The sequence below is a fragment of the Gorilla gorilla genome, chromosome 6 (genome assembly GCF_029281585.2).
Source record: "Gorilla gorilla gorilla isolate KB3781 chromosome 6, NHGRI_mGorGor1-v2.1_pri, whole genome shotgun sequence".
Taxonomy (NCBI): Eukaryota; Metazoa; Chordata; class Mammalia; order Primates; family Hominidae; genus Gorilla; species Gorilla gorilla.
In genome coordinates this window covers 101,169,181-101,194,659 of record NC_073230.2, presented here as the reverse complement: position 1 = coordinate 101,194,659, position 25,479 = coordinate 101,169,181, and the positions used below count along the sequence as shown (strand labels likewise).

General features: G+C 38.2%; 2 protein-coding genes and 1 non-coding gene across 8 annotated transcripts in view; 2 read left to right on the top strand and 1 right to left on the bottom strand.

The window, feature by feature from the left end:
* The window catches only part of ABCB1 (ATP binding cassette subfamily B member 1), a 208,432-nt gene that overhangs the window by 100,932 nt on the left and 82,021 nt on the right, over positions 1–25,479 (bottom strand). The gene's annotated exons all lie outside the window — the stretch shown is intronic.
* LOC115935503 (small nucleolar RNA U13) lies at positions 17,934–18,035 on the top strand. The gene has a single exon (XR_004071124.1). It is a non-coding gene; the product is annotated as a small nucleolar RNA U13 (small nucleolar RNA).
* Positions 21,494–25,479, top strand: part of RUNDC3B (RUN domain containing 3B) — a 194,730-nt gene continuing 190,744 nt past the window's right edge. For 2 of the 6 annotated variants that reach the window (XM_055346846.1, XM_019031632.3), the window contains exon 1: positions 21,506–22,057. In XM_055346846.1, coding sequence (XP_055202821.1) covers positions 21,936–22,057 — 122 coding nt within the window. In that variant the 5' untranslated portion in view covers positions 21,506–21,935. Of the gene's footprint in view, positions 22,058–25,479 lie in introns of all 6 variants that reach the window. The other 4 variants (XM_031013230.3, XM_055346845.2, XM_031013231.3 and 1 more) reach the window with 3 other exon arrangements.

Below are 25,479 nucleotides of genomic sequence, written 5' to 3'. Positions count from 1 at the left end.
TATTCATGCTAACTACAAAGAAATGCAAATTACAACAGCAAAGATATTTTGAAAAATGAGACTATCACATGCTCACAAGAGTTAAATAAACAAGTGGGAGTTGAAAATTATTCAAATGAATAAGGAAACATACATAAGGAAAACAAGTCTGTTTGACTCAGTAATTCAATTTTAGGAAATCTATCTTAAAGAAATAATTCCAAGTACAGAAAAAAATATCAGCCAAAGGTATTCATTGCTGCTTTATTTTATGACAGTGAAAAATGAGCAGTGACCTGAATACTTAACCACATATATATGGATGAATTAATTATTATACATCCTCTTTAAAAAAGTAGTAATATAAAATGTGCTTACAGAGTTTGTGATAACCTCAGAAAATACCTATGCTAATATGCAAGGACAAAAGGCAGGGGAAAATTACAACAGCATAATATTCACTATATCAAGCAAATTAATTGGTATAATATTAGAGATAAAGATATCAAAGTGTCAAGAGTGATTATCTTTTAGTGATGAAGGTTAGGTCTGAGTTTTTTACTTTAAATTTTTCTGTATTTGAGAAATTTCCTATATTAAAAGTGTATTATTTTATAATAATTTTTATAAAAGTTTGGAGATGGGGATGAGAATGCATTTTCAGAATCCTGGTTATTAGTATCTATCTCTCAGTGGAGTTTGCTGCTTATTAAGGGACACTCACATTGAATGAAGGCCAAAATTAACTGGCTAAAACAAGAAACATTGAGAATTCACAGTATTTTTCATTTATTAATAAGTTTCTCATATTTCTGAAAATCTTACCCATGTTTCTAAGAAAAGTGAGAGAGGAAGAAGAGAGAAAGAGGTACAGATAGAGATTCTCCTTAAGTAATAAGAAAATACATGGGAGGCTGAAATAACTGGATTCTAGCTTTGGTCATCAACTGTCTATATAAGTTGGATACATGTTTTTTTTCTAATTACTGTTTTCATATCAGCCTCAAAGAGTTATTGAGAAGATCAAAGCCCTGGAGGTATTTTTCATAACTAAGCACCATATACCTCCACTTGAGGAAGATAATACAGAAGAGAGAAGTCCAATTAAGGACTTCAGTGTCATTCTCCTGAAGAATTTAAGTTCTGTGAGGGTAGAAATCTTGTCTCTATTTTTATTCTGTATACAAAATGCAGCACATACTATGTGCTCAATTCCTCCTTTGGGAGACTTAGAGAAATGTCCATTAACAGCATTATTTGACACTTTATAGCTTATCCAAACAAATAAAGATGGACTTAAGCTGGGGAATTATTTTTTTCTTTGATTCTTTTTTTTTTCTTTACTTAATTTGTGTGTGTGTGTGAGACAGGGTCTTGCTCTGTCACCAAGGATGAAGCGCAGTGGCGCAATCACAGCTCACTGCAGCCTCAACCTCCTGCATTCAAAGGATCTCCCCACATCCTCCTCTCAAGTAGCTGGGACCAAAGATGTGCGCCACCATGCCTGGCTAATTTTTTTTTTTTTTTTTTTTTTTTTGTAGAGATAGGCTGTCACTATGTTGCCCAGGCTGGCTAAAACTTTCATTGATCACTATGTGGCAAGTACTTTGCTAGATGCTGACAATATGAAGATGAGCCGTGTAAAGTTCCTCAAGTTCTGTGTGTGTATGTTGTTAGAGGTGAAAACGATTAGGATAATTTTAGCATATAAGGCAACTGTTTTGTTTTCATTTCATTTTTACAAACAGACTGAACTTATATATCTAAAGTGATCAACTTCCTTTTCAAAGTCAATACCCAAGGAAGCTATATACCAATTTCAATGATGCCTGCCAAGAAATAGTTGGAACTTTTTTGTTGGATTTGTCTTCAGAGTCTACAGAAATGTGATTTTAATATCCTCAATAATCGCAAATTTTGCCTTTTACTGATAAATTTAAGTTTTAGAAACAAGATAACCCAACATTGCAGTAAAGAACATTGGCTTTAGCATCAAACAGATTGGGTTTAAGTTCTGGTCATTTGACATTGGAAAATTTATATATTTTGCTGCAACTAAAACTCCTCACTTGTAAAATAAGACAGTGAATGTAAAGCAATCAGCTTAGTACCTGGATGTCTATATTCCGAATGTTTACTTCTGTTTATGTTGTTATTGTTAATAGACTAGCAAGTGATTTGCTTAAAAGAAGTTTCAATTAAAAATGAAATCTGGCTATAAAGTAATGAGCCAAATTTTCTCCTGTGCTTAGTAAATTATTCTGAAGATTATTCCTCAGGGAAATTCCTTTGACATTCAACACATATTTGGTTGGAACAATCCTACTATGTACCTATTTCCTCATTCTCTAAATTTATAACCAAACCCTTTGCCCTAAGATATCAGCACTGAGGAATTCCTGACATAACATAAAAATAACAATATTACCCGAAATGGCTTTTGAATTGCAGAGCTTATAAAAACACCATTTCCCTTTTAGTTTTTTTCATTGTTTTATGATTCATAGACTTTGAACTTGTTTAATCTCAAATGAACTCTCTCCCAGGAGCAAGGTCAAATTAGTTCAATGAGGTAATGTTCACTCACTTATTTCTTTAGAACACTTAGTATTATTTCACAGGACATATCTATTTAAAATATATTTCCATATACAAGAAACACTGCTAGCAGACCAATGAACAGTTGGTTAGATCTGACTTTACAATTTTAAGTTAGGAAATATTTTATTTTAAATTTGTATTGGAAACTCATTCATTCACTCAACAGTATTAATCAAGTACCCTGTATATGTCACGTATTACTCTAAGTGCTTGGTATATATCCATGAGCAAAACATACAAAAATCCCTGCCTAGGTAGAACTTATATTTAATGGTAAGAGTAGGCAGATAGATAACAACACAGTAAATAAGTGATTTTGTATGTTAAAAAGAGTAAAGTATTACGGTGAAAAACAGAGCAGGGGAAAGACAGTGGAAGTACCAGGTGGGCAAAGTTTACAGTTTTAAGTAGGATAGTCAGGGCAGACCTCATTGAGGAGATAACTTTGAGCCAAGACGGGATAGAGCTGAAGGAAAGTTTTGAGTGGTGCCATTAATATATTGGAGATCCTCGAATACTAATAATTTTAAGATTATTTCTTTAAAATGATTTCTAGCATAGGGTAATTTCATGCTCTAGTTTTTCTCTCTGGATTCATAGATGTTTGAGCTTGCAAGAGAATGTAGAGGTCATCTTATCCACTTCCTTCACTACTCTGAGTCTCTGAAATGCCAGATAACTTGATCAAAGCCACACATTCAGCTAGAAAGAGGGTCAAGTTAACAACACAGGTTTTCTGACACTGAGCTTGCTGTTCATTCTATCATACTGACAGGAGGATTCTAACAGTGAGGATTTTAGATTGGCTAGCATGGGAATCCATGCTAAGGGGACAGGCGCAATCATATTCTCTAGCTATTTTACTTCACTTTTGCATCAATTTTCTGTCATCTTGATTTTATTTTTGCTCTTGACCAGCCAGACCAACTTGTTTTAATGATCATTCTTCAGGATCCAGCAGAAGGGCTGTAGGTCCTAGAGCACATTTTATCTACTTGCCTTAGTGGTATCTGTAGTCCAAGTATCAGATACCAAAGCTGGCCAACTGAGGCCCGAGGTGGATTTTAAGGTGCAAGATTTGAAAAAAAAAAAAAATGTGAAGGAATTGCTATTACAAGTTGCACTTTGATTGTAATTAATAATAAAAATGTATGTAAAATACCTAAAATCATATTAACACTTAAAAAATAAGGTAATGAGGCTAACGGTAGTGTAGAAACACTAGCAGAACTTAATTTATCGCATGACCTTTTCTTGAGACACAGATGAATTCTGATTCATATCTTTTTGTTGATTTCCCTTGCGTGTCTTTTCCAGTGAGATATTTTGTAATTCTGCCAAATATTTGACTGTATTGTCTCTACTGTTTGAATAATATGCCCTGACCTTGTAGTTGTGTTTCTTCTAATTGGCAACAAGTCATACTGCAGTGTTCTTATGTACGAACTGGCTTTTTCTTTCTTTTTTTTTTTTTTTTTTCTCAGCCAGGGTCTTGCTTGGTCACCCAGGCTGTATTGCAATGGTGCAGTCATTGCTCTCTGCAGCCTCCAACTGTTGAGCTTAAGTGATCCTCCCATCTCGGCCTCCAGAGTAGCTGGGACTACATACTACCACACCTGGCCTTTTTTTTTTTTTTTTTTCAGAGATAGAGTCTTCCTGTGTAGCCCAGGCTGGTCTTGACATTCTGGCAATCCTCTTTCAAGTGTTCATCCTGCTTCAGGCTCCCAAAGTGCTGGGATTACAGGAGTCAGCCACTGCATCTGGCCTGTTCTTTTTGTTTTACTCGAATACTATGCATTACAACCAAAGTAGTCACGCAGGCCGGATTTATCCTTATTACCATTGCATCATGTGGCAAAGGCAAACCTTCTTACTCTACTATAGTCAAGTTTTCCTTATTCTCCATCATCTTTGTTACTGTTTAAGACAAATAATTGTAAAAATTATGTCGCAGAAATTGCCACTTGGGTGGCTCTATGCATCTCATATTTGAGAACTGCCCAGACAGAACTCTTAATCCTGCCCCCACATTGGCTTCTCATTCAGCATGCATATCTAAGTACATAACACCACTATTTACTTTGTGTCAGAAACCTGGAGGAAGGGGAGAGGTTATTGCTAGCATCCCCTTTTCCCTTACTCTCTATATCCAATTTGAATCCAGCGTCTTCTCAACAATGACAATAACTTTGTCCAAACCACTATATCCACCATCCATTTTCTCTTACTTGGGCTACTTTAACTAGTTTCTCCACATTTACTCTGGTCTTCTTCTAATTCACTCCCTTTGTAACAGCCAAAGTATTTGTAAAATCTACATAGGACCATAACATATCCATGGGTAAGGCCTGCAAGGGTTTCCCACTGCTCTCAGGTTCAATTCCAAAGGTCCTCAATAATCTGTCTTCTGCTTACCTCTATAGCCTCAGGCCACTTCTCCCCTTATTCCTTCACGATCCATCCATACCAGTCTTCTGTCAGCTCCTTGGAGCTTTTCTAGGCTTTATATTGCATAATGCTGAGGTTTGGGCTTCTATTGATCCTATCACCCAGAGTGCCCATTAGGATGTTTTTCAGCCCTTGCTCTCCTCCCTTCTTCCCTCCTTTTTAGGTTCCAAGTCTCTATTGTTTTCATCTTTATGTCTATGAAGACCCAGGGTTTAGCTCCAACTTACAAATAAGAACATGTGATATTTGATTTTCTTTTTCTGCATTAATTTGTTTAGGATAATGGCCTCCAGCTGCATCCACATTGCTGCAAAGGGCATGATTTTTTTTTAGGGCTGTGTAGAATTCTGTGGTGTAGATGTACCACATTTTCTTTATCCAATCCACTGTTAATAAGCACCTAGGTTGATTACATGTCTTTGCTAGAAAATAGCATGTATTTTAAAAATATATTTTTAAATGCTTACAGCAAGTCTGAATTACTTGATTTATGCAGATTTGAGTTTTAGTTTTATGCATCTGTTGCAAATAAAATAATCAGGGTATGAAGTTTCTCAAAGGAATTGTTTTTTATTACATTATTTTATTTTAGATTTTCATAGCATGCTGCAGATGGCTTCTGCCCTCCAGTTCTAAGAATTTTATAACAACTAAATTTAATAAATATTTATAGAGCAATTGCATTGAGCATGCTAGATATAGAGATAAATTTAATTATTGACCTTAAAGGAGCTTCTAATACACTTGAGGAGAGAAAATAAAACAACTAATTTTTATTGAGCTCTAAAGTCAGGTTTTCCCACTGAATCTTGGCACAGGTAGTATTATGATTATCTTCATTTTAAAGAAGAGGGAACTAAGATTCAATGAGTTACAAAGTGAGTGGCAGAACTGATTTGTTTGAGCTCCTTATAGATTCTGGATATTAGTCCTTTGTTGAATGCATAATTTACAAATATTTTCTCCCATTCTGTAGGTTGTCTGTTTATTCTGATGATTGTTTCTTTTGCTGTGCAGAAGCTTTTTAGTTTAATTAGGTACCATTTATTTATTTTCATTTTAGTTGAATTTGCTTTAGGGTCTTAGTCATAAATTCTTTGCCTAGGCCAATGTCCAGAAGAGTTTTTCCTAGGTTTCCTTCTAGAATTTTTATGGTTTCAGGTCCTAGACATAAGTATTTAATCCATGTTGAGTTAATTTTTATATGTGATGAGAGATAGGGATCCAGTTTCATTCTTGTGCGTGTGACTATCCAATTTTCTCAGCACTGTTTATTGAATAGGGTGTCCTTTCCCCAATCACGATTTTGTGTGCTTTGTCAAAGATCAGTTGGCTGTAAGTATTTGCCTTTATTTCTGGGGTCTCTATTCTGTTCTATTGGTCTATATATCTACTTTTATACCAGTACCATGCTGTTTTGGTTACTATAATCGTATAGTATAATTTGAAGTTGGGTAATGTGATGCTTCCAGATTTGTTCTTTTTGCTTAGGATTGTTTTGGCTATTTGTGTTCCTTTTTGGTTTCATATAAATTTTAGGATCATTTTTTCTAATTCTGTGAAAAGTGATGTTGGTATTTTGATAGGAATTGTCCTGAACTTTTAGATTACTTTGGGCAGTATGGTCATTTTCACAGTATTGATTTTTCTAATCTGTGAGCATGGGATGTATTTCCATTTGTTTGTGCCATCTATGATTTCTTTCAGCAGTGTTTCATAGTTGTTCCTTTAGAGATCTTTCACCTCCTTGGTTAAGAATATTCCTAGGTTTTGGTGGGTTGTTTTTTTTTTTTTGTATCTATTGTAAGGGGGATTGGGTTCTTGATTTGATTCTTAGCTTGGTCATTGGTGCATAGCAGTGCTACTGATTTATGTACACGGATTTTGTAAACTGAGACTTTACTAAACTTATTTATCAGATGTAGAAGTATTTTGGAGGAGGCTTTAGGGTTTTCTAGGCATAAGACCATATCATTGATGAGATAATTTGGCTTCCTCTTTTCCAATTTGAATGTCCTTTATTTCTTTCTTTTTTTTTTTTTTTTTTTGCCTGATTGCTCTGGCAAGGCCTTTCGATTTCTCAAAATTTAAAAGAGAACTACCAATTGGCCCAGCAATCCCATTACCAGGTATATACCCAAAGGAGAATAAATTGTTCTACCAAAAAGACATATGTGCTTATATGTTCATTGTAGTGCTATTCACAATAACAAATACATAGGATCAACCAAGATGCCCATCAATGGTGGACTGAATAAAGAAAATGTGACACATATACACCATGGAATACTACAGAGCCATAAAAAAAGAACAAAATCATGTCTTTTGCTGCAACAAGGCCATTATCCTAAGTGAATTAACACAGAAACAGAAAACTAAATACCACACGCTTTCATTTACAAATGGGAGCCAAATATTGGGTACTCATAGACATAAAGATGTCAACAATAGATACTGGAGTCTACTAAAGAGGGAGAGAGGGAGGGGAGCAAGAGTTGATCTATTGGGAACTATGCTCACTACCTGGGCGATGGGATCTTTCATAACCTTAACCTCAGCATTATACAATATACCCAAGTAACAAACCTGCACATATACCTTCTGTATCTAAAATAAAAGTTGAGATTATTTTTAAAATACTTCCCTTAGCCATAAAACCTATGTTCCTTTAGTCAAAAATGGATCTATAAAAAGAAATTACCAGTTTTGGAAAGTTTATTCTTATTTATTAATCTAGACAAACTTGGTTTGTGTTAAATTATCCTTTAGTTTTATGATAATATTTAATATCCTCTTTTTGGACAAACAATTTTAAATCTTTTATTTATTTACTTTTACTTTATGAAGTTAGTTCTCAACTATAAACCAAAATAATTATAATATGATGAGTGAGGAATCTCATGCCTGTAATCCCAGTGCTTTGAGAGGCCAAAGCAGGAAGATTGCTTGAGGCCAGGAGTTCAAGATAAGCCTGGGCAACATAGTGAGACCCTGTCTCTAAAGAAAAATTAACAAATTAGCTAGATGTGGTGGCATGCACCTGTATTCTTAGCTACTAGGGATGCTGAGGCAGGAAGATTACTTAAGCCCAGAAATTTGAGGTTACAGTGAGCAATCATGCCACTGCAGTACAGCCGAGCAACAGAGCAAGACTCTATCTCAGAAAAGAAAGAAAAAGGGAAAGAAAGAAAGAAGAAAGAGAGAAAGAGAAAGAAAGAGAGAAAGAGAAAGAAAGAAAGGGAAAGAAACAAGCTTGGCTAATATTTATGTGTGATAGATTACAGCATCTTCTAGTTTATGGCATTTCAGTTCATGACCTTGCATCACAAAGCATCAGATTAAATAAAGATATTTTTCAAGATGAATCTTGTGTAACAAGAGTGTTGCGATCTAAAATAAAGCAAACTGAGATGTGTTAATAGACAGCCTGTTTAGATATTTAGAATTACTATTGGCTTTGGCTTTTATTCTTGTTACATTGTTTCCTGTCTCTCCTGCTAATATCCAGTTTAATAGCATGTTTAGGTACTTATAATAATTACTAATGGTTCTGCCTTTTATTCTTTTTGTTTGTTTGTTTGTTTGTTTTTGTGTGTGTGGGTTTTTTTTGGGGGGGGGGCGCCAGGGAACGGAGTCATGCTCTGCTGCCCAGGCTGGAGTGTGGTGGCACCATCTCAGCTCACTGCAAGCTCTGCCTCCCAGGTTCATGCCGTTCTCCTGCCTCAGCCTCCCGAGTAGCTGGACTAGAGGTGCCCGCCACCATGCCCTGCTAAATTTTTTGTATTTTTAGTAGAGACGGGGTTTCACCGTGTTAGCCAGGATGGTCTTGATCTCCTGACCCGCCCGCCTCGGCCTCCCAAAGTGATGGAATTACAGGTGTGAGCCCCTGCGCCCAGCCTTGCCTTTTATTCTTATTGCATTGTTTCTTATCTCTCCTGCTACACTATATATTCACAAAGGAAGGAGCTCTGTCGATCTTGTCCACTTCTATAATCCCCAAAAGCCTCTGCACAGAGTAAGGGCTTCATCAATATTGGTTCAATTAATGGATAAATAAGGTTGTGCTGTGTGTTTAGTCCACTGAGAGTTAATAAGAGGCCAGTGTGGCTGGAGTGGTGTAACCAAAGGAAAAGAGCAGTAGGAGATGATGTCAGAGAAGTGACATATGGTTAGATCCTGCAGGGTGTGTAGGCTATCTTGAAGACTTCGTCACTCTGAGTGAGAGAGAAAACCATTGAAGAGTTTGGAGCAGAGAAGTAACATAATCTCATCACTCTGGCTACTAAATTGAAATCAGACTGTAGGGAGCCAAGGGCAGAAACAGCTGGAAGCTGGGAAGCTGTTCCAATGATCCAGGTGAGCCCAGGGGAGTGTAATAGTGGGAATAATGAAAAGTGCTTAGACTCTGGATATATTTTGAGGGTAGCACCAACAAGACTGCAAAAGGTCTTACATGCCATGATAATATAATTTGTAGACTTTGTGATACAGTTGTTAAAATAGCCTATTAATAAGAAGTGATCAAAGGAGAAAGGAAAAGAAGGGTAAGAAGCCATATCAGAATCTCTAGGGTTTAAGTTTGAAAGGTGCATTTAATCTGATTTTCTATTAGAAAAAAATGATTTTTGAACACAAACTACAGAGAGTAAAAATCTACCAAATATTTTTTCCTGATGGGGATGGTGAGATACTCAGAAGATTGAGAAAGCAAGCATTGAGGAGAGCATAACAAGCTCATGCGTGGCTTTGCTAATACTTAAGTTCATAGTAAATAGAAGGTACAATTTATACCTTTATAGCTATTGCCTAGTATAAGATGCTTTAAGGTAGATTTTAACATAAAGTTATATTTTATAGTAGTGGTATAAAATAATAAGCATCTACCTTCTAAAATTATGTACCTGAGTGTTATTTATATCCAAAATGGTATTGTCTATTACTCGGAATAATAAGATATCTTAAATATCAGTATTCTGGGCTATTGTTAGTTTGTTGTGATTTCTGCATTGTGAGGCATTGGACATCTTGTGCATAGTGAATATATATAAGAAAAGGACGAAGATAATCCAAGAAACCTTTTTCGTCAAACCTGAAAGACTATAAAGCGTTTGTTATAAGACTATGAAGAAGGGGAAATATGTTTTGTGCAATCTGGAGCTGACACAATTTCTTGGTTTTGTTTTAAGCAGAAACAATGTTAAGGTCAAAATCATGGAGCTCTTGCCAAGCCATCAGACTTGATACTCACCGGAATATCTTAAGGAAGGACAACTAATGATAACAGCTAACAACTCTGCAGCACTTGCTACACATCATGCCCTAAGAGTTTCGTTTATGATCATGGTATCTCCCCACCAGGTAAATATCAGAGTTTCATTAGTTACTCATTTATCTTGTCCCAGCTCCTGTGAAATTACCATATGTACTGTCATTATTATCCCAACCTTAGAGATCAGAAAACCAAAGTACATAGAAATTATACAGTTTTCCCAAGGTCATATAATTCATGAAGAGCAAAGCTAAGAGCCATTTGTATATGCTCTTCCCTTGTGATAAGGGCAGCTAGAATTGGTCTAGAGACCAACTGGTCTCTTCTCTTGTGATAAGAAACCAATTGGTCTCTTCCCTTATGATAAGGGCAGCTAGAATTGGTCTGTCTCTTCATCTAAGAGATAGCAAGCAAACTTGCACAAATTATTGGTGAGGCCTAGTAGGGAATGGGTTTGTGTGACTAGGGGAGGGGAGATGAGCTCATGGAAGTGGGATATAAGTTGATTTGGGTTATATATTCTATGTAGCCCATGAAATTAGAGTTCTTCCTGAGCCTGCAATCTGGGAATCACAAAATTAGTAAAATGAGATTATCTAGATCTGTTGACTTGGATACCTTTAAGTGGTTGAAGACATGGATCTGTTTGCTAAATTTCACTTAAAGGAAGAGAGAACTCATGCATAACCAGGCAATCTTATACTCAGATATTCCCTTTAAACATTGTCAGTTGTCCAAAAAATTCTTATCTGTTCTCCAATGTATTTTTCTTTTTGATAGAAGATAACAAAGTCCCAGAAAACCAAAACTTTGGTAATGTGTATGTCAAGGATCCCCATATATTATAAAGGAGATGTTTTCTGAGAACCTCACTGTGTTAAAGTTTAGAAAACATTTAACAATGACAACATGTGTCCTTCTCATCTGAGGCAAAACACAGCACATTGTTGAAAAAGGAGCAGAGTGATTATTGTTTGTCTTCTTCTGTAGAGTACAACTAGGCTTAGTACATGAGACTGCACACTACTGCCACCTATTATCAGGAACTTACTAAAGTTTTAAAACAAGAACTAGAGCTTCCAATCACAAAGACTGTAGTCCTAAGTCTTTAGGGAAACTAAAGAAATCTTGCATTTGGAGTGCTGTCAAGTCATTTTGGGGCAGCAGTTTGTACTTAATGTTCTCCACCATTCTCCACATGGCAGCCAGAATGAGCATTTCAAAACTCAGATCTGATCTTGTAAGCCTTTGGTTTCAAACTGTTCCAAGGGCTTCTCAACATTCTTAGGATAAAGATGAAAATGTTTAATGTGATCAGTGAGCCTGTGAATAAAACAAATCCTATCTTCCTCTCTGGCCTTCTGTCTAGCCATACCCTCCTGATCCTCCTTACTCTCTGAGCTCCAGCCACATTAACTTCAGGCACAATGTATTTCCTCCAGCCACAGGCCATTTGTACATACCCTTCCTCTGCCTGGATAGTTTCTCCTACCTCGAGCTGCTTTACCTAGTTCACTCCTATTCTTCCTTCATACCAGAGTTCAGTTATTACTTCCTTCCCTGGCACCCTTGCAGGGCAACAGTGTTGTCTAATTCCAGGGGCCCTGTTGACATTATCTTCTGCAGGAATAGTGCCGCCTGGAGTCCTGCCCCAACTTCTTTTATATGTTCTTCTCTCCTTTGGAACATTTATCATACGGTATAAATATGTATGTGTTGATTTCTTTAGGTTTTGATACCTCTCTCTCCCATCTAAATCTTAAGCTCTATGAGAGCAGGAATTTTTGCTCACCATTGTACACCCACAGTATAGCATAGTGTCTGTCACTTAATGGGCAACTAAAAAATATTTATTGAATAAATAAATACAACAAATGTTTGGGGACTATCAGTAGGCTGATAGTCTTGGAGACTACCAGGAGGTTAATAGTCTCTTTGAATTTAGCTGTATCCAAATTCCTATAAGCCTATCAATAGAAATAGTTTTGGTTGGGGAGGACAATTTAAGTGTCTACAGACACTTAAAATACATCTCTGTAGAGAATGTGTTCCTTCTTTCACCACTGTGGTTCACAGATTTCTAAAATGGTCCTTATGATCTTGGCTCCCTGGTATTACTCCTGTGATTACATTACTTTGCACAGCAAAGGGATCTTGCAGATGTAATTAAGGCTACTAATCAGTTGACCTTGAGATAGGGAGATTCTCTAGGTAGGCGAAATCTAATCACACGATCCCTTTAAAAGCAGAGAGAATTCTTTAGTTAGGGGTAGAAGAAGTCAGAAATTTGAATCATGAAATTTGATAGATGGAGGAAGCCATATGCAATGGGCTTCACAGCAACACTCAGTCAAGAGCCAGCCGGAAATCAGGGACCCCACTCTTACAACTACAATGGGATTCTACCAACAACTTGAATGAGCTTGGAAGTAGATTCTTTCCCAGAGTCTCCAGTTGAGGACATAGCTTAACTGAAACCTTGATTTCAGCCTTAGGAACCCCTGAGCAGAAAACCCACCTGTGCTGTGCCAGACTTCTGACCTACAGAACTTTCAGCTAATAAATGGGTGTTTTTAAACCATCTGTTTGTGTAATTTGTTATACAACAATAGAAAACTAATATAACTGTTAAACATTGGCTTCCAAATTTGTCAGTAAATATTTGAGAAGATATTAACCTCACTATCAAGGTCAATTATATAAACCACAATGAATGAAATGTAAGCTTGGCTGGGCACAGTGGCTCACACCCATAATCTCAGCACTTTGGGAGGCCAAGTGGGCAGATCACTTGAGGTCATGAGTTTGAGACCAGCCTGGCCAACATGCCGAAACCCCGTCTCTACAAAAAATACAAAAATTGGCTGGGTATGGTGGCACATGCTTGTAATCCCAGATACTCAGGAGGCTGAGGCAGGAGAATCACTTGAACCCAGGAGGCAGAGGTTGCAGTGAGCCAAGATTGTGCCACTGTACTCCAGCCTGGGTGATAGAGCAAAACTCCATCTCAACAACAAAAAAAGTAAACTTGACAAATATCTGAATGATAACCACAACATTCTTCTTTTTCTTACTAAGTTTTATTGGTTGACACAGGTAAATATACTTGGCCAAATTTATGAGTTGAAGATTGCTGCTGTCCAATTTTTGAACACTAAGCAGAAATCGTAGTGACTGTGAACTTATTTTTATATATACACACACACAAACACGTGTGTGTGTGTGTGTGTGTGTGTGTGTATATATATATCTATGAATAAATGGACCTTGAGATTTCAAGGGGAATCATTAATGCCATTGTCATTTTGACATATTTTGATCCTGAAAGTTCAAGGGGCGATCATTAATATCATTGTCATTTTGTTGTATTTTAACCTTGCATAAGCAGAATTCAGCCGTGGATATAGTAAATTGGTACTAAAATGTCTTTTAATCCTCTTAAAGATTACTTGTGGATTACTGAGAGATTGCTTGTGGATTTTTGAGGGAACATTTTCTTAAAAATTATTTTATGAGAAAAAGTCTCATTTAGTCTATCCATAGGAAAAATCAAAACAAGATTTTTCTTGACATCATAGCTGAAAATCCTGTTTAGACGTTTGTGAGTAACTCATTTTTTTCTTTTCTTTTTTTTTCTTTCTTTCTTTTTTTTAGACAGAGTCTCGCTCTGTTGCCCAGGCTAGACTGCAATGGCACGATCTTAGCTCACTGCAACCTCCACCTTGCGGGTTCAAGTAATTCTTCTGCTCAGCCTCCTGAGTAGCTGGGACTACAGGCACGTGCCACCACACCCAGCTAATTTTTGTATTTTTAGTAGAGACGGTGTTTCACCATGGTGGTCAAGCTCATCTCGAACTCCTGACCTCATGATCCACCCACTTCGGCCTCACAAAGTGCTGGGATTACAGGCGAGTAACTCGTTTCTAACTGATGTTTAGTCTTTGCCAAAATATCTTCAATAGGGTTTTTTTTTCTAAAGAGTTTACATTTGAATCCGTTGCATGAGATAATTTACAGAAAATTACTTTGTGGAATTGGTATTCCAATATTTTAGTTTTGAAAGCAAATTCTTAATGTTAAAGAGATTTATGTGTTGTTCCACTAACTTCACCATTAATCTTTATTTTTCTGAGCTAGTGCCTAGAAAACCAACAGAATCATAACAAAAAATGGGTAAACACTTTTATAATCTAAGCACAGAAAATCTTTTCTAAGATTCATGTGAAAACCAAAAATTATAAAAGTAAAAATACAAATATTTGACTGCATAAAAATCAAACCAACAGAATCTGAAAATCTATTAAAAACAATAAATACATGTTAAAAGGTGATTGTGCAAAAATGTATAGCTTTCCTGTGTAAATATTGCAACTATTTAGGAAGTGTAGTGGAAAAAAAGAACCCTACTCATACAAAAAACCTTACTCATAATACCAGTCCGAAACTCCATGATAAAACTATGAAATGCCACCAAGTGAAATAAAAAAAAATGTGAAGAAATAGACATACTGTCATCTTAGATCATTGCAAATATTGGGAAGATGTTAATTTTACCCAACCTATAAATATCATGCAATTCTAATCAGAATCCCTATAGGCTTTTCTTGGTGAGAGAGATGTGTCAAAATGATTCTTACAGTTCTATGGAGGAACAGACATTCCAGAATTACCTAAGAACATTCTGAAAGAGAATAATTAGGGAATACTAACCTTACGAGATGTTAAAAATAATTACCAGGCTTTGCCACTTATTAGATTTTGGTACCACTAGCTCATAAATGATAAATCAATGGATGAAAATAGAAAATCCAGCAGTAGACTAAAATTGTATACATTTAGTACCTGACAAAGGTAGCATTTTATATCAGTGGGAAAGGATGCATTATTTAATACTAGCATTAGATAAGTATTGACTGTTTGGAAAAATTAGGCTCTTTTACCAATTGACTCTTACACAAAGATAACTCTATAAATATCAAATATGCGAATGCAAAAAGAAAAACACTACAGAAAAATTGGTAAACACTTTTATTATCTTACCATACAGAAGCTTTTCTAAGCATTGTGTGAAAACCAGAAATTATTAAAAAAATGAAAATTTGATTGCATAAAAACTCAAAATTTCTATGGGAAACAAATCATAAACAAATACAAACACATAGTAACAGATTGGTGAGAAAATATATTGACTGTGTGTAGAATAAACTGATTTAGGTAAAATTAAGTATATATTTCTCTTTTGTATGTCTGGAGACCTATCCAAAAAAAGTTGTTGTGAAACATTAATGTTAGCTGTTTCTATGGATTTATTATCATGGGCACAATTCTTTATTAAAATGCAACCTTGTTATTTAATTATTTCATGATAAATTTAATATTGGCAGTAAGGCAAAGACAGATCATTTAATAAATAGAATTGGGACAGTGGTTAATCATTGGAACAATGAAGTTATATTCTAATTTCATACCTTCACATAGTGCAAATAGGTTAACTATTTTTGATATAAAAAAGTAACCATAAAGTATATAATCTTGGAGGTGGCAAAGGCTATTCTAAAATGATCAAAGGAAAAACCAATAAAGGAAAATATTGATGAATTTCATTTATATAAAATATTTTAAACATCTCTTTATAAATAACTCACACCGTAGGTAAGGCAAACAACGAACTGGGAAAAGTATTTGCCATACATACAATAAACAAATATGATCATGAGCCACTATAATGAAGACTAATATTTTTTGGAAAATATGGGTAAAGGGCATGAACGATCAAAACATAAATGAGCAATAAGTGCACAAAATAAATGTGCATTTTCATTACTAATGAAAAACAAGTTAAAATATCAAAAAGATATTGCTCTTTGCTTGTTATGCAGAAAAATAAAAAGAACAATAGTCCCTAGAGTGAGCAAGAGTGTTAAGAAAACTTATGTACTGTTAGTAGGATGTAAATTGGTAAAACATCTCTAGGAAAAAAATTTAATTTGTGGTTAAAATTATGCATATCTTTTGATTCAGAATACACTTTCTGAATAAAAAATGAAAGCCTGAGCTCCAGAATTATCTAGAGACTATATTCCATGAGTGATACAGTTGGCCAGTGTGTAAAATCCTTCTTGATTCTTAAGAACTATGTGTACAGTATGGGAGTTTTGTGTTTAAGCCTTATCTGGAGTTACTTTCTCAAAAAGTCAGTGAAACATGTTAGAAAAAACAATAAATTATGGGCCAGTCATGGTGGTGCATGCCTGTAATCCCCACACTTGAGGGGGCCAAGAAGGGAGGATCACATGAGACGGGGAGTTCATGAGCAATCTGGGCAACATAGTGAGACCTTGTCTCAGTAAAACATTTTTGAAAATAAAAAAAACTAGGCAGCTGTGGTGGTGCATGCCTGTAGTCCCAGCTACTTAGGAGGCTAAGCCCTTTGAGTATCCCTTGAGCCCAGGAGTTCAAGGCCGAGGTAAGCCATGATTACCCACTGCTCCATCTTGGGCCACAGAGTAAGACCCTGTCTTTAAAATAATAAATTTAAAAAAATAATAGATTTTCTAGCTAATGATTTAGATTTCAATCCCGGCTCTGCCATTTACTATGTGACTTTCTATATGTTACTTAATGTCTCCAAGTCTCTGTTTCCTTGTTTGTAAATGGGAGAATATAATAATACTTACTTTAGAGAACGGTTCTGATGATTAATTGATGCAATCCATACAATGTCTGGAGTCTATAATTTCTGGTTTGTTAATGCCCTTCTACGTGATAAAAAATTTTAAAAAGAAAAATATCCTCTGTTCGAACTGAGAGGGTCAGTATTTGCCCTCCTCAAAGAAACTGTAGGACCAAATCCACTTTGTTTCAATCAGCCTTTACCCAATGACTTTTTACAGAGAACAGTTTGTGAGACCCATCAAGGTACTCTTCATTATGTGTCTGTCATAGCCTGTAATACCGACCTCACTATCCATACCCTATTAATGAGCACGCTTTGCGCTTCCTGGCCCATGACTCTGTCTGCACTCCCTTCCATGATGCTCTCTGGAACTTTTGCTCTATGACCAATACTACCTTGCATTCTCCAATTCTTTGGAATGGTCTTTCTGCTTCCTCTTCTCAACGGAAACCCATACCTCCCCTGAGTGTTCTGCTTCTCTTGACTTACTCTCAAATGGACTTTTTTTTTAAAGCAATTTTCATACATTTTCTTCATGCTAACTTCTGATAGTTTATTTTTCTCTCTTGCATTACTAACCTTTCCCTCCCAGTAGATTCTTTGCATCAGCTTCAAAATATGCTCAAGTCACTTCTGTGAAAAATAATGACATGATAGCAATAAAACACCAACGTCCCTCTGTTCAGTATTCCCCTACACCACCACTCTTTTTTTCTCCCCTTTCATAACTTTTTAAGATTGTGTGATACTCACTTCCCACTGACTTTTTTACTCACTGGAATTTGGCTTTCACATTCATTGTGCCACGGAAACAGTGCTTATTGATCTGCAGGAATATTTTATAGAGGAAATTAGCTCTTTGTCTATGATTTGAGTTTTAAAAATATTTTCTCGGTCTCATTTACTTTTGATTTTGCTTATGATGATACTTGATTTGTGAATTTGAAAAAATTTGTATCTATCCATTTGTGGTTCATAAGCGTGATGATTGAGCTTTCACACACATGTGAGATGTGCCTCACTCAGTCCTTGTTATGATGTCAGCATATTACCCATCTGACGTCAAAGTAAATAAAAATTTAAAAAATTTACATCTTCAATGTTTCTAGTTTCTTCTGTACAGATGCTGGGTTTATGGCATATTTAAAAAGTCCACTTCTCTGAGACTAGAATAAACTATGGTTTGGTAATCTCTCTGGTTTATAGCACTTTATATTTACATTTTATAGTATTTTATATTTGAGGACATTTTATATGTTGCACTTGTAATTTTGTCTGTTTCGATGAGAAGAAGGAAGTTGGGAAAACGGTGAATGGGTATCTTCTGCCCATTTGGTTCTACAGAATTCCTATAAGTTAATTTAGGTATCTACTGTTTTCATAATTTTTACTGTGACTCTTTGTAAAATCTTTGAATACCTTTGTGCAATGCTTAAATAAATAAAAATAATTGAAATAGGTGCCAAAAGAAGTCCAAAAAGTAACGTGGACTCATGGAGTTCTATAATAGTATTATGCTGTGTACTGAATAAATTGATTGACAATATCCAGATTAGTAATCTAGAGGGAGAAAGAGACCCAGGACATACTACTTAGGATAAGTGAGAAAAGCCTTATCAAATAAGGCCCCCATGTGGCAGTGTAATGACACTCCATACATGCAAAACAAAACAAAACAAAACAAAACAAAACAGAAAAACACAGCTTGTTTATGGCAAAGTCTTGGTAAGCAAGTACTAACATGTCAACTAAATCCTTCTAAGAGTAACATTTGAAAAATAACATTATGGCTGGGCGCGGCGGCTCACGCCTGTAATCCCAGCACTCTGGGAGGCCGAGAAGGGCGGATCACGAGGTCAGGAGATCGCGACCATCCTGGCTAACACGGTGAAACCCCGTCTCTACTAAAAATACAAAAAAATTAGCCGGGCGTGGTGGCAGGCGCCTGTAGTCCCAGCGACTCGGGAGGCTGAGGCAGGAGAATGGCATGAACCCGGGTGGCGGAACTTGCAGTAAGCGGAGATCCTGCCACTGCACTCCAGCCTGGGCGACTGAGCGAGACTGCGTCTCAATAAAAAAAAAAAAAAAAAAAAAAAAAAAAGAAAAAAAAGAAAAAAGAAAAATAACACGATCACCTCATCATTTAAGATGGAGTTTTACTAACTTTTCAGTCATAGTTCACAGTGAAAATAACATGAAAATATACTGGAGGCTAGGAAGCCAATTTTGAGGATATTAACATCTCACTTTTCTCGTTCTGTCATGACCACTCACTTTTATCTTCTTGATAAATGCTTCAGAGGCATGTGTGTTCTCTCCCTCACTCACGACACACCCAAGCATCGGTTTTTAGAAATTTTATTGATAACTGATGGTTTTCCACTCTTTTCTTTCTGCAGTTTTATCTGTGGTTAAATAATAACATCAATTTGAGTAGTATTTGTCATTGCCAGCGCAAATATTTTGCTGAGACTGCCTGCATAACCGGTGCATCTGTTTCCTGATGGCTACTTCTGAATCCAAACTGTTGAACTAGCAAGAAGAGACAAGTTAAGTTGTAGCTCCTAGGAAAAGAAGACTCTATAAGCTTCCGTGTCACAGGAGAGCAGACACGTAATGTTCTGGAAGAAGTGCACTGACTAGTCACAAACATCCATATATAGAAAATTCGCCTGCTTTTATTAACTTGAAAGATAAAGTGTAAAGTCTGACTAAATTGTTTTCTTAAAATTTTAATGTATGAATGAATATTTATCATAGCACATTAGTTAAGACCGACACTATATACGTATGGCTAGAGAGAGAGGAATATATATATATATATATATATAGAGAGAGAGAGAGAGAGAGAGAGAGAGAGAGAGATGGAGTCTCATTCTGTCGCCCGGGCTGAGACATATATATATATATATATCTCATATATATGTGTCATATATATGTCAGACAGAGAGAGAGAGAGATGGAGTCTCACTCTGTCGCCCAGGCTGGAGTGCACTGGTGCAGTCTCCGCTCACTGCAACCTCCGCCTCCCGGGTTCAAACGATTCTCCTGCCTCAGCCTACCGAGTAGCTGCCACTACAGGCGCGTGCCACCACACCCGGCTAATTTTTGTATTTTTAGTAGAGATGGGGTTTCACTATTTTGGTCAGGCTGGTCTCGAACTCCTGACCTCGTGATCCGCCCGCCTCAGCCTCCCAAAGTGCTGGGATTACAGGCGTCAGCCACCGCGCCCAGCCCATATATTTTTATTCTACTAAACAGAATAGTAGAATAAAATTAGACATGGTCGCTGAAAAGGATGATTTTTTGACTATTTTAAATAGAGATTTTTAAACTTTAAAAACCTCAGAAATTAGGAATTTACAACTTTATTACACAAACGTGCGTTGTTAGAACATTCAAGAGTAACAGTATGTCCTGCATTAACAGGGATAATATATAAGAAAAATAGAGATAGCCACACAAAACTATATATTCTATGACATTCTTTGACAGAAACTTCAAAAATAGAGGTGAAAGATACATGGATTTTGGAGCCACTGAAGCCGTGAAATTTCAGTAAAAATTATGTCAAATGTGACTTCAAATTAAATTCGAGAAACATTTATTGAGAACCTGTTCTATGTACAGCACTGTGCTAGGTCCCACAGGGAGAGTAAGTCATTTAGGATTGCACTCTAAAATCTGGGCATATTGGTGCAAAGAGAGGTGAACAGCAGGCGTAGGTGAGTGTCAGAGGACCTGGCCCAAGCTGGGACCCTCCTGCAGGTAAAACGGTGGGTAGTGAGAAGCTCTAGGAAGGGGGTGCTTCCGAACACGCGCGTCGAGGAGGGCGTTCCAGGACTCAGGGAGCAGCCCGGCTGGACCGAGGCCGCGTCGTTCCTGGGCTTACTATTCCCAGACCTGGACTCCCGAGTCCGGAGTCACGGCCCAAGACGCGAAAAGACTCTACACTGGCACCACGCTCCTCCTTAGGCGGGCGGTCAGTCCTGGGTGCGGGCTGCGCTGGAGGCTGAGGTGGGAGCGACATGGTGTGGAGGGGCAAGAAATGTCGGCACTAGACGCGCCAAGAAGGAGATTCTACGAGCAATTCCCTCCTCGGGCCATTGTGTTGCTGTTTATTAGCCCCTGGGAGGGCGTCAGGACAAAAGGAACCCTCCTCCCTTCTTAGTACTTAGGCCCAAGGTCGGGTGTGGGAGCCGGCGCGCTGCTTTCTAGGCAAGCACTGAAGCTACGGCAGCCACGCAAATAGGTATCAGCCGTTAAAGCTTGGCTACAGGCAAGGGGTGGCAATCGGCCCCTGGCGCTGTGGGGCCCCGCATCCCACAATCCCCGCGGCTAGCCTGCGTGGCTACTGGCGGCAGCTAGCGGGCTGCAAAAGCGAGCCCGGCGTCTTGACAGCAGCCCACGCGTCGGGGCGGGGCTTGAGCCCGCTGCTTTAAAAGGTTTGCGCGGCCGGCCCCGCCCCTCTGGTGCCGCGATTGGATCCGGCGGGGGTAGCGTTGATTTGATAGGCGCAGAGAGGGTGGGGCTGCGCACGCGAGGCCGGGGGCCTTGCCGCTGCCTCCCGGGCTGGGGCACGAGTGGCTGCGGAGTGCGGGTGGTTGGGCGTGAGGGGCCGACGGGCTCGCGCGCGCGCCGTCTGCTGAGGTCCCTCGGGAAGGAGGAGAGCGCCTGACGCCGACCCGCACGCGCAGCCCGGCAGTCGGCGGCGCGCCGAGGGCGGAGGTGGTGCGTGTGTGTGTGTGTGTGTGTGTGTGTGTGGAGCTCGGGTGCCAAGGGCGAGCCGTCAGTCCCCGGGTGCGAGTCCCTGCTGTCTTCCACACCCTTCCTCCCTCCAGGCTCCTTTCCTACATCCTTCCCGCGCCCCCACGGTTGCGGACCGAGCGAGAACCCCCTTAAGCAGGTGTGGGGGGCGTGCGGGGTGGCACGAGACAAAAGGGGCACGGGGGTAAGCCCGCCATGGCCTCCCGGAGCCTGGGGGGCCTGAGCGGGATCCGCGGCGGTGGCGGCGGAGGCGGCAAGAAAAGCCTGAGCGCCCGCAATGCTGCGGTGGAGAGGAGGAACCTGATCACCGTGTGCAGGTACGGCAGCGCAGGGCGAGGGGAACCAGCCTCCCGCCGGGGCTGAGAGCTCTGGGCTTCCGCGCGAGTCCCTGGGGGTCCCGGGCATGATGGGCTGCCGCCCAGTGCCCCCGCCTATGTTGCGCCAGCCAAATCTGTGAGCGCGCAGCTCCTTGGACAGGGGCCCGGGTCTGGACACCGTCGCAGCCCTGGACTTTGTGTCAGTTCCAGTGCTGAAGGTACTGGAGGGTAGAGCTTGGGGCGGGGCTGGGGGAGGATTTGTTTTGAATGTGCAATCTAGCGTCAGAGTGAAAGAGGAGGGCAAGGAAGAAGAGCTCTTTCATTTAATGCCCATTCAGCTGTCAGCGAGCTTTGGATAAAGTGGTAGTTACTGTGATTGTTTACTGTGTTGCCCCCAAATCAGAGTGCATTTCGTTGTTTTGGCTTGTTTACATTATCTTCAGCCATTTCATTTCACACGTTAGTTGAGTGCCTACTACATGCCAGCCATTGTGTATGTGAGCGTGTGTGTACTATCCACTTTTCAGCTACAGTGCTAGTGCTGGTTCTGCAGTTGTTATTAAGAGTGGGACTGTGGAGGATACCTAGTCTTTATGTCAATGATTTATTTTAAGGCCTGCCTTTCCTTAATGCTTTATAACTGTAAATGTAGTATTTCCTTCAGAAAAATATAGAAACAATAAAAGAATAACTACTATTGGGCCGGGCGCGGTGGCTTACACCTGTAATCCTAGCACTTTGGGAGGCTGAGGCGGGCGGATCACGAGGTCAGGAGTTCGAGACCAGCCTGGGCAACATAGTGAAACCTCGTCTCTACTAAAAATACAAAAAATTAGCCGGGCGTGGTGGCGGGCTCCTGTAATCCCAGCTACTCGGGAGGGTGAGGCAGGAGAATCGATTGAACCTGGGAGGCGTTTGCAATGAGCTGAGATAACGTCATTGCACTCCAGCTGGGACCACAGTGGGAGACTTCGTCAAAAAAAAAAAAAAAAAAAGAACTATTTATAGTAAGCCTAGTATTCAGAGATAACTGGTTTTTAACATGCTGATATATTTTCTTTAAGTCTTATATCTGAGTATTAAGAAAAATTGAAACCCTAAGCATCAATTTCTTAGGAACTTCTCTGAACCATTAAGTTGTTTTAAAATTACTTTCTTCCATCAGACTCCTAATCATCACCTAGTGATATTCCTCTTAAGAATCAGATGATGATGAAACTTTTTCTTCCTTTGCAATTTCTCTGTATTTTTCTGTTATTTTTCTTGTGTAAAAATGTGTCTAGCATCTTAAGTGGAATACAGATAATTATTCCAGGACTTAAATGCAATAACTCACAGTGACTTTTTAAAAAATACTTGAATTATTACAAATGTTTATCTAGCAAGAAGACCTTCTTCATTGACTGTAATTGTATATGTGTATGTAATTATTACAGCACTTTGAGTTGTAAATGGTAAAGTAATATGGTATCCGTTTAATTTGCCGTTTGTGCTGTCTAGGATGTAACTTTTTGAGACAAATAGGCTGTTAGGTGTTTTAAAATATGGGTAAATATCTTTAAAGTAGGTAAATGGAACAATAAGCAAGGCTGATTTTCTTAACCGTAATATACAGACATTAAAAATTGCTTTAAAAATAAGGGTAGTTTCAACATATACAGTGCTTCTTGGGGGGTAACATATTTAATAAAAGCTCTATCAGCTTTTGTTAAACTTCACAAGGGCAGTGATTCTATCTGCTTTTTGCTTAGTCTTTTTTTTTTCAAATTCTCAGTATAGCATCTAACACTCAACAAATATTTATTGAATGAATAATTTCAGTGATGGGTACTGTTCCTTTTGCTTCTCCATTTTTGTCTTGGCTGGCTTTAGGTCATGTAATGATCATGTGTGCCCTTATCAGAGACAGTTGAAAAGAAAAGGATTTGTATTTCAACCTTATTTAAACTAAATTTTAAATTATCTTTAAGAAATTTTAGGAACGTCACACTGATTTCTGGGGACAGCTCTCTGTATTAGTTGTATTTTCAGGACTGTAATTTACATAATTATTATTTTCTACTGTGAAATGAATATGTGCTAACTTTAGTTACAGTTTACACATAGATTTAGTGTAATAGCTAAAATAAGTTGTGGTTTCTGCTCTGGATTTCATTTGTATTGTTATTTATATGGATAATATTAAGGCTGTTTTTCAGATCCAAATAGTTGATGGTGCATGTAAATTATCCATGTGTAGTAATGGGGTCTATATGATAGGCTTTGTCTGAATGACTTTTACTTTTTGAAAGAAGGTCACTATAGGCCATTTGTACATTTTAAGTATCCCCATGACAAATTAAGAAAAATGAATAAAGCAGCATTTATGCATTTATTGCTAGTTTACTTTCCAGAGTCACCAAACCCTGGGTATTTCACTCATGTCTCTTATGAATTCTTTTTTTAATTTTTTATTTATTTATTTTTGAGACGGAGTCTCGCTCTGTCTCCCAGGCTGGAGAGCAGTGGCGCGATCTCGGCTCACTGCAAGCTCCGCCTCCCGGGTTCACGCCATTCTCCTGCCTCAGCCTCCTGAGTAGCTGGGACTACAGGCGCCCGCCACCACGCCCGGCTAATTTTTTGTGTTTTGTTTAGTAGAGACTGGGTTTCACCGTATTAGCCAGGATGGTCTCGATCTGCTGACCTCGTGATCCGCCCCCCTCGGCCTCCCAAAGTGGTGGGATTACAGGCTGGAGCCACCTTGCGCCTGGTCTCTTTATTTTTATATCTCAAATCAGAGATGATTTGATATTTAAGTTGGAAAGAAGTTGATCTGGTGGAAATATAACTGGGTTCTAGGTTGACTTTATCATTAACTAGTGTGCACTTTTACAAGCCATGCAACCTTTCCATTTCCATTTGTTCATTTTTGTTGTCTGTAAAATAATATTGGACTAGATCATTGTTAACCTTCAATTATAGGCTTAAAATTAATAATAGCCTCCAAGCAAAAAATGTTTATATTTAGTTTTGAATTTTTCCAAATATGAGCAGGGTAATAATGATAAGATAAATGTTTATAATAGCTAAATTAGGTATGTGCATTTTTCTCTATAAACAAAAATATTTTGGACTGTGCCTTTGATTTTGTAATTCTCTGCTGATGTTCTGGAAAAAATTGAACCATTTACAAAACCAAAAAAAAAAAAGTCACCAGCATATATCATTCTAGTGTATCCACTTATACTTACACAGTAATGTTTTTCCTTACCCCTTAAACAATTTAGGCGTATTCTCAGTTTAGGTTTAAAGTCTTCTTATGTGAGTACACAATTCTTTATGTTTAAAGCTTTATTCAAGTGCAATATATAGTTTTGAGCTTTGAAAGTGGGTTGTTTGGATAGGTAAGATAATCAGATAAAGAGCTGAATTGAATTTTGGCT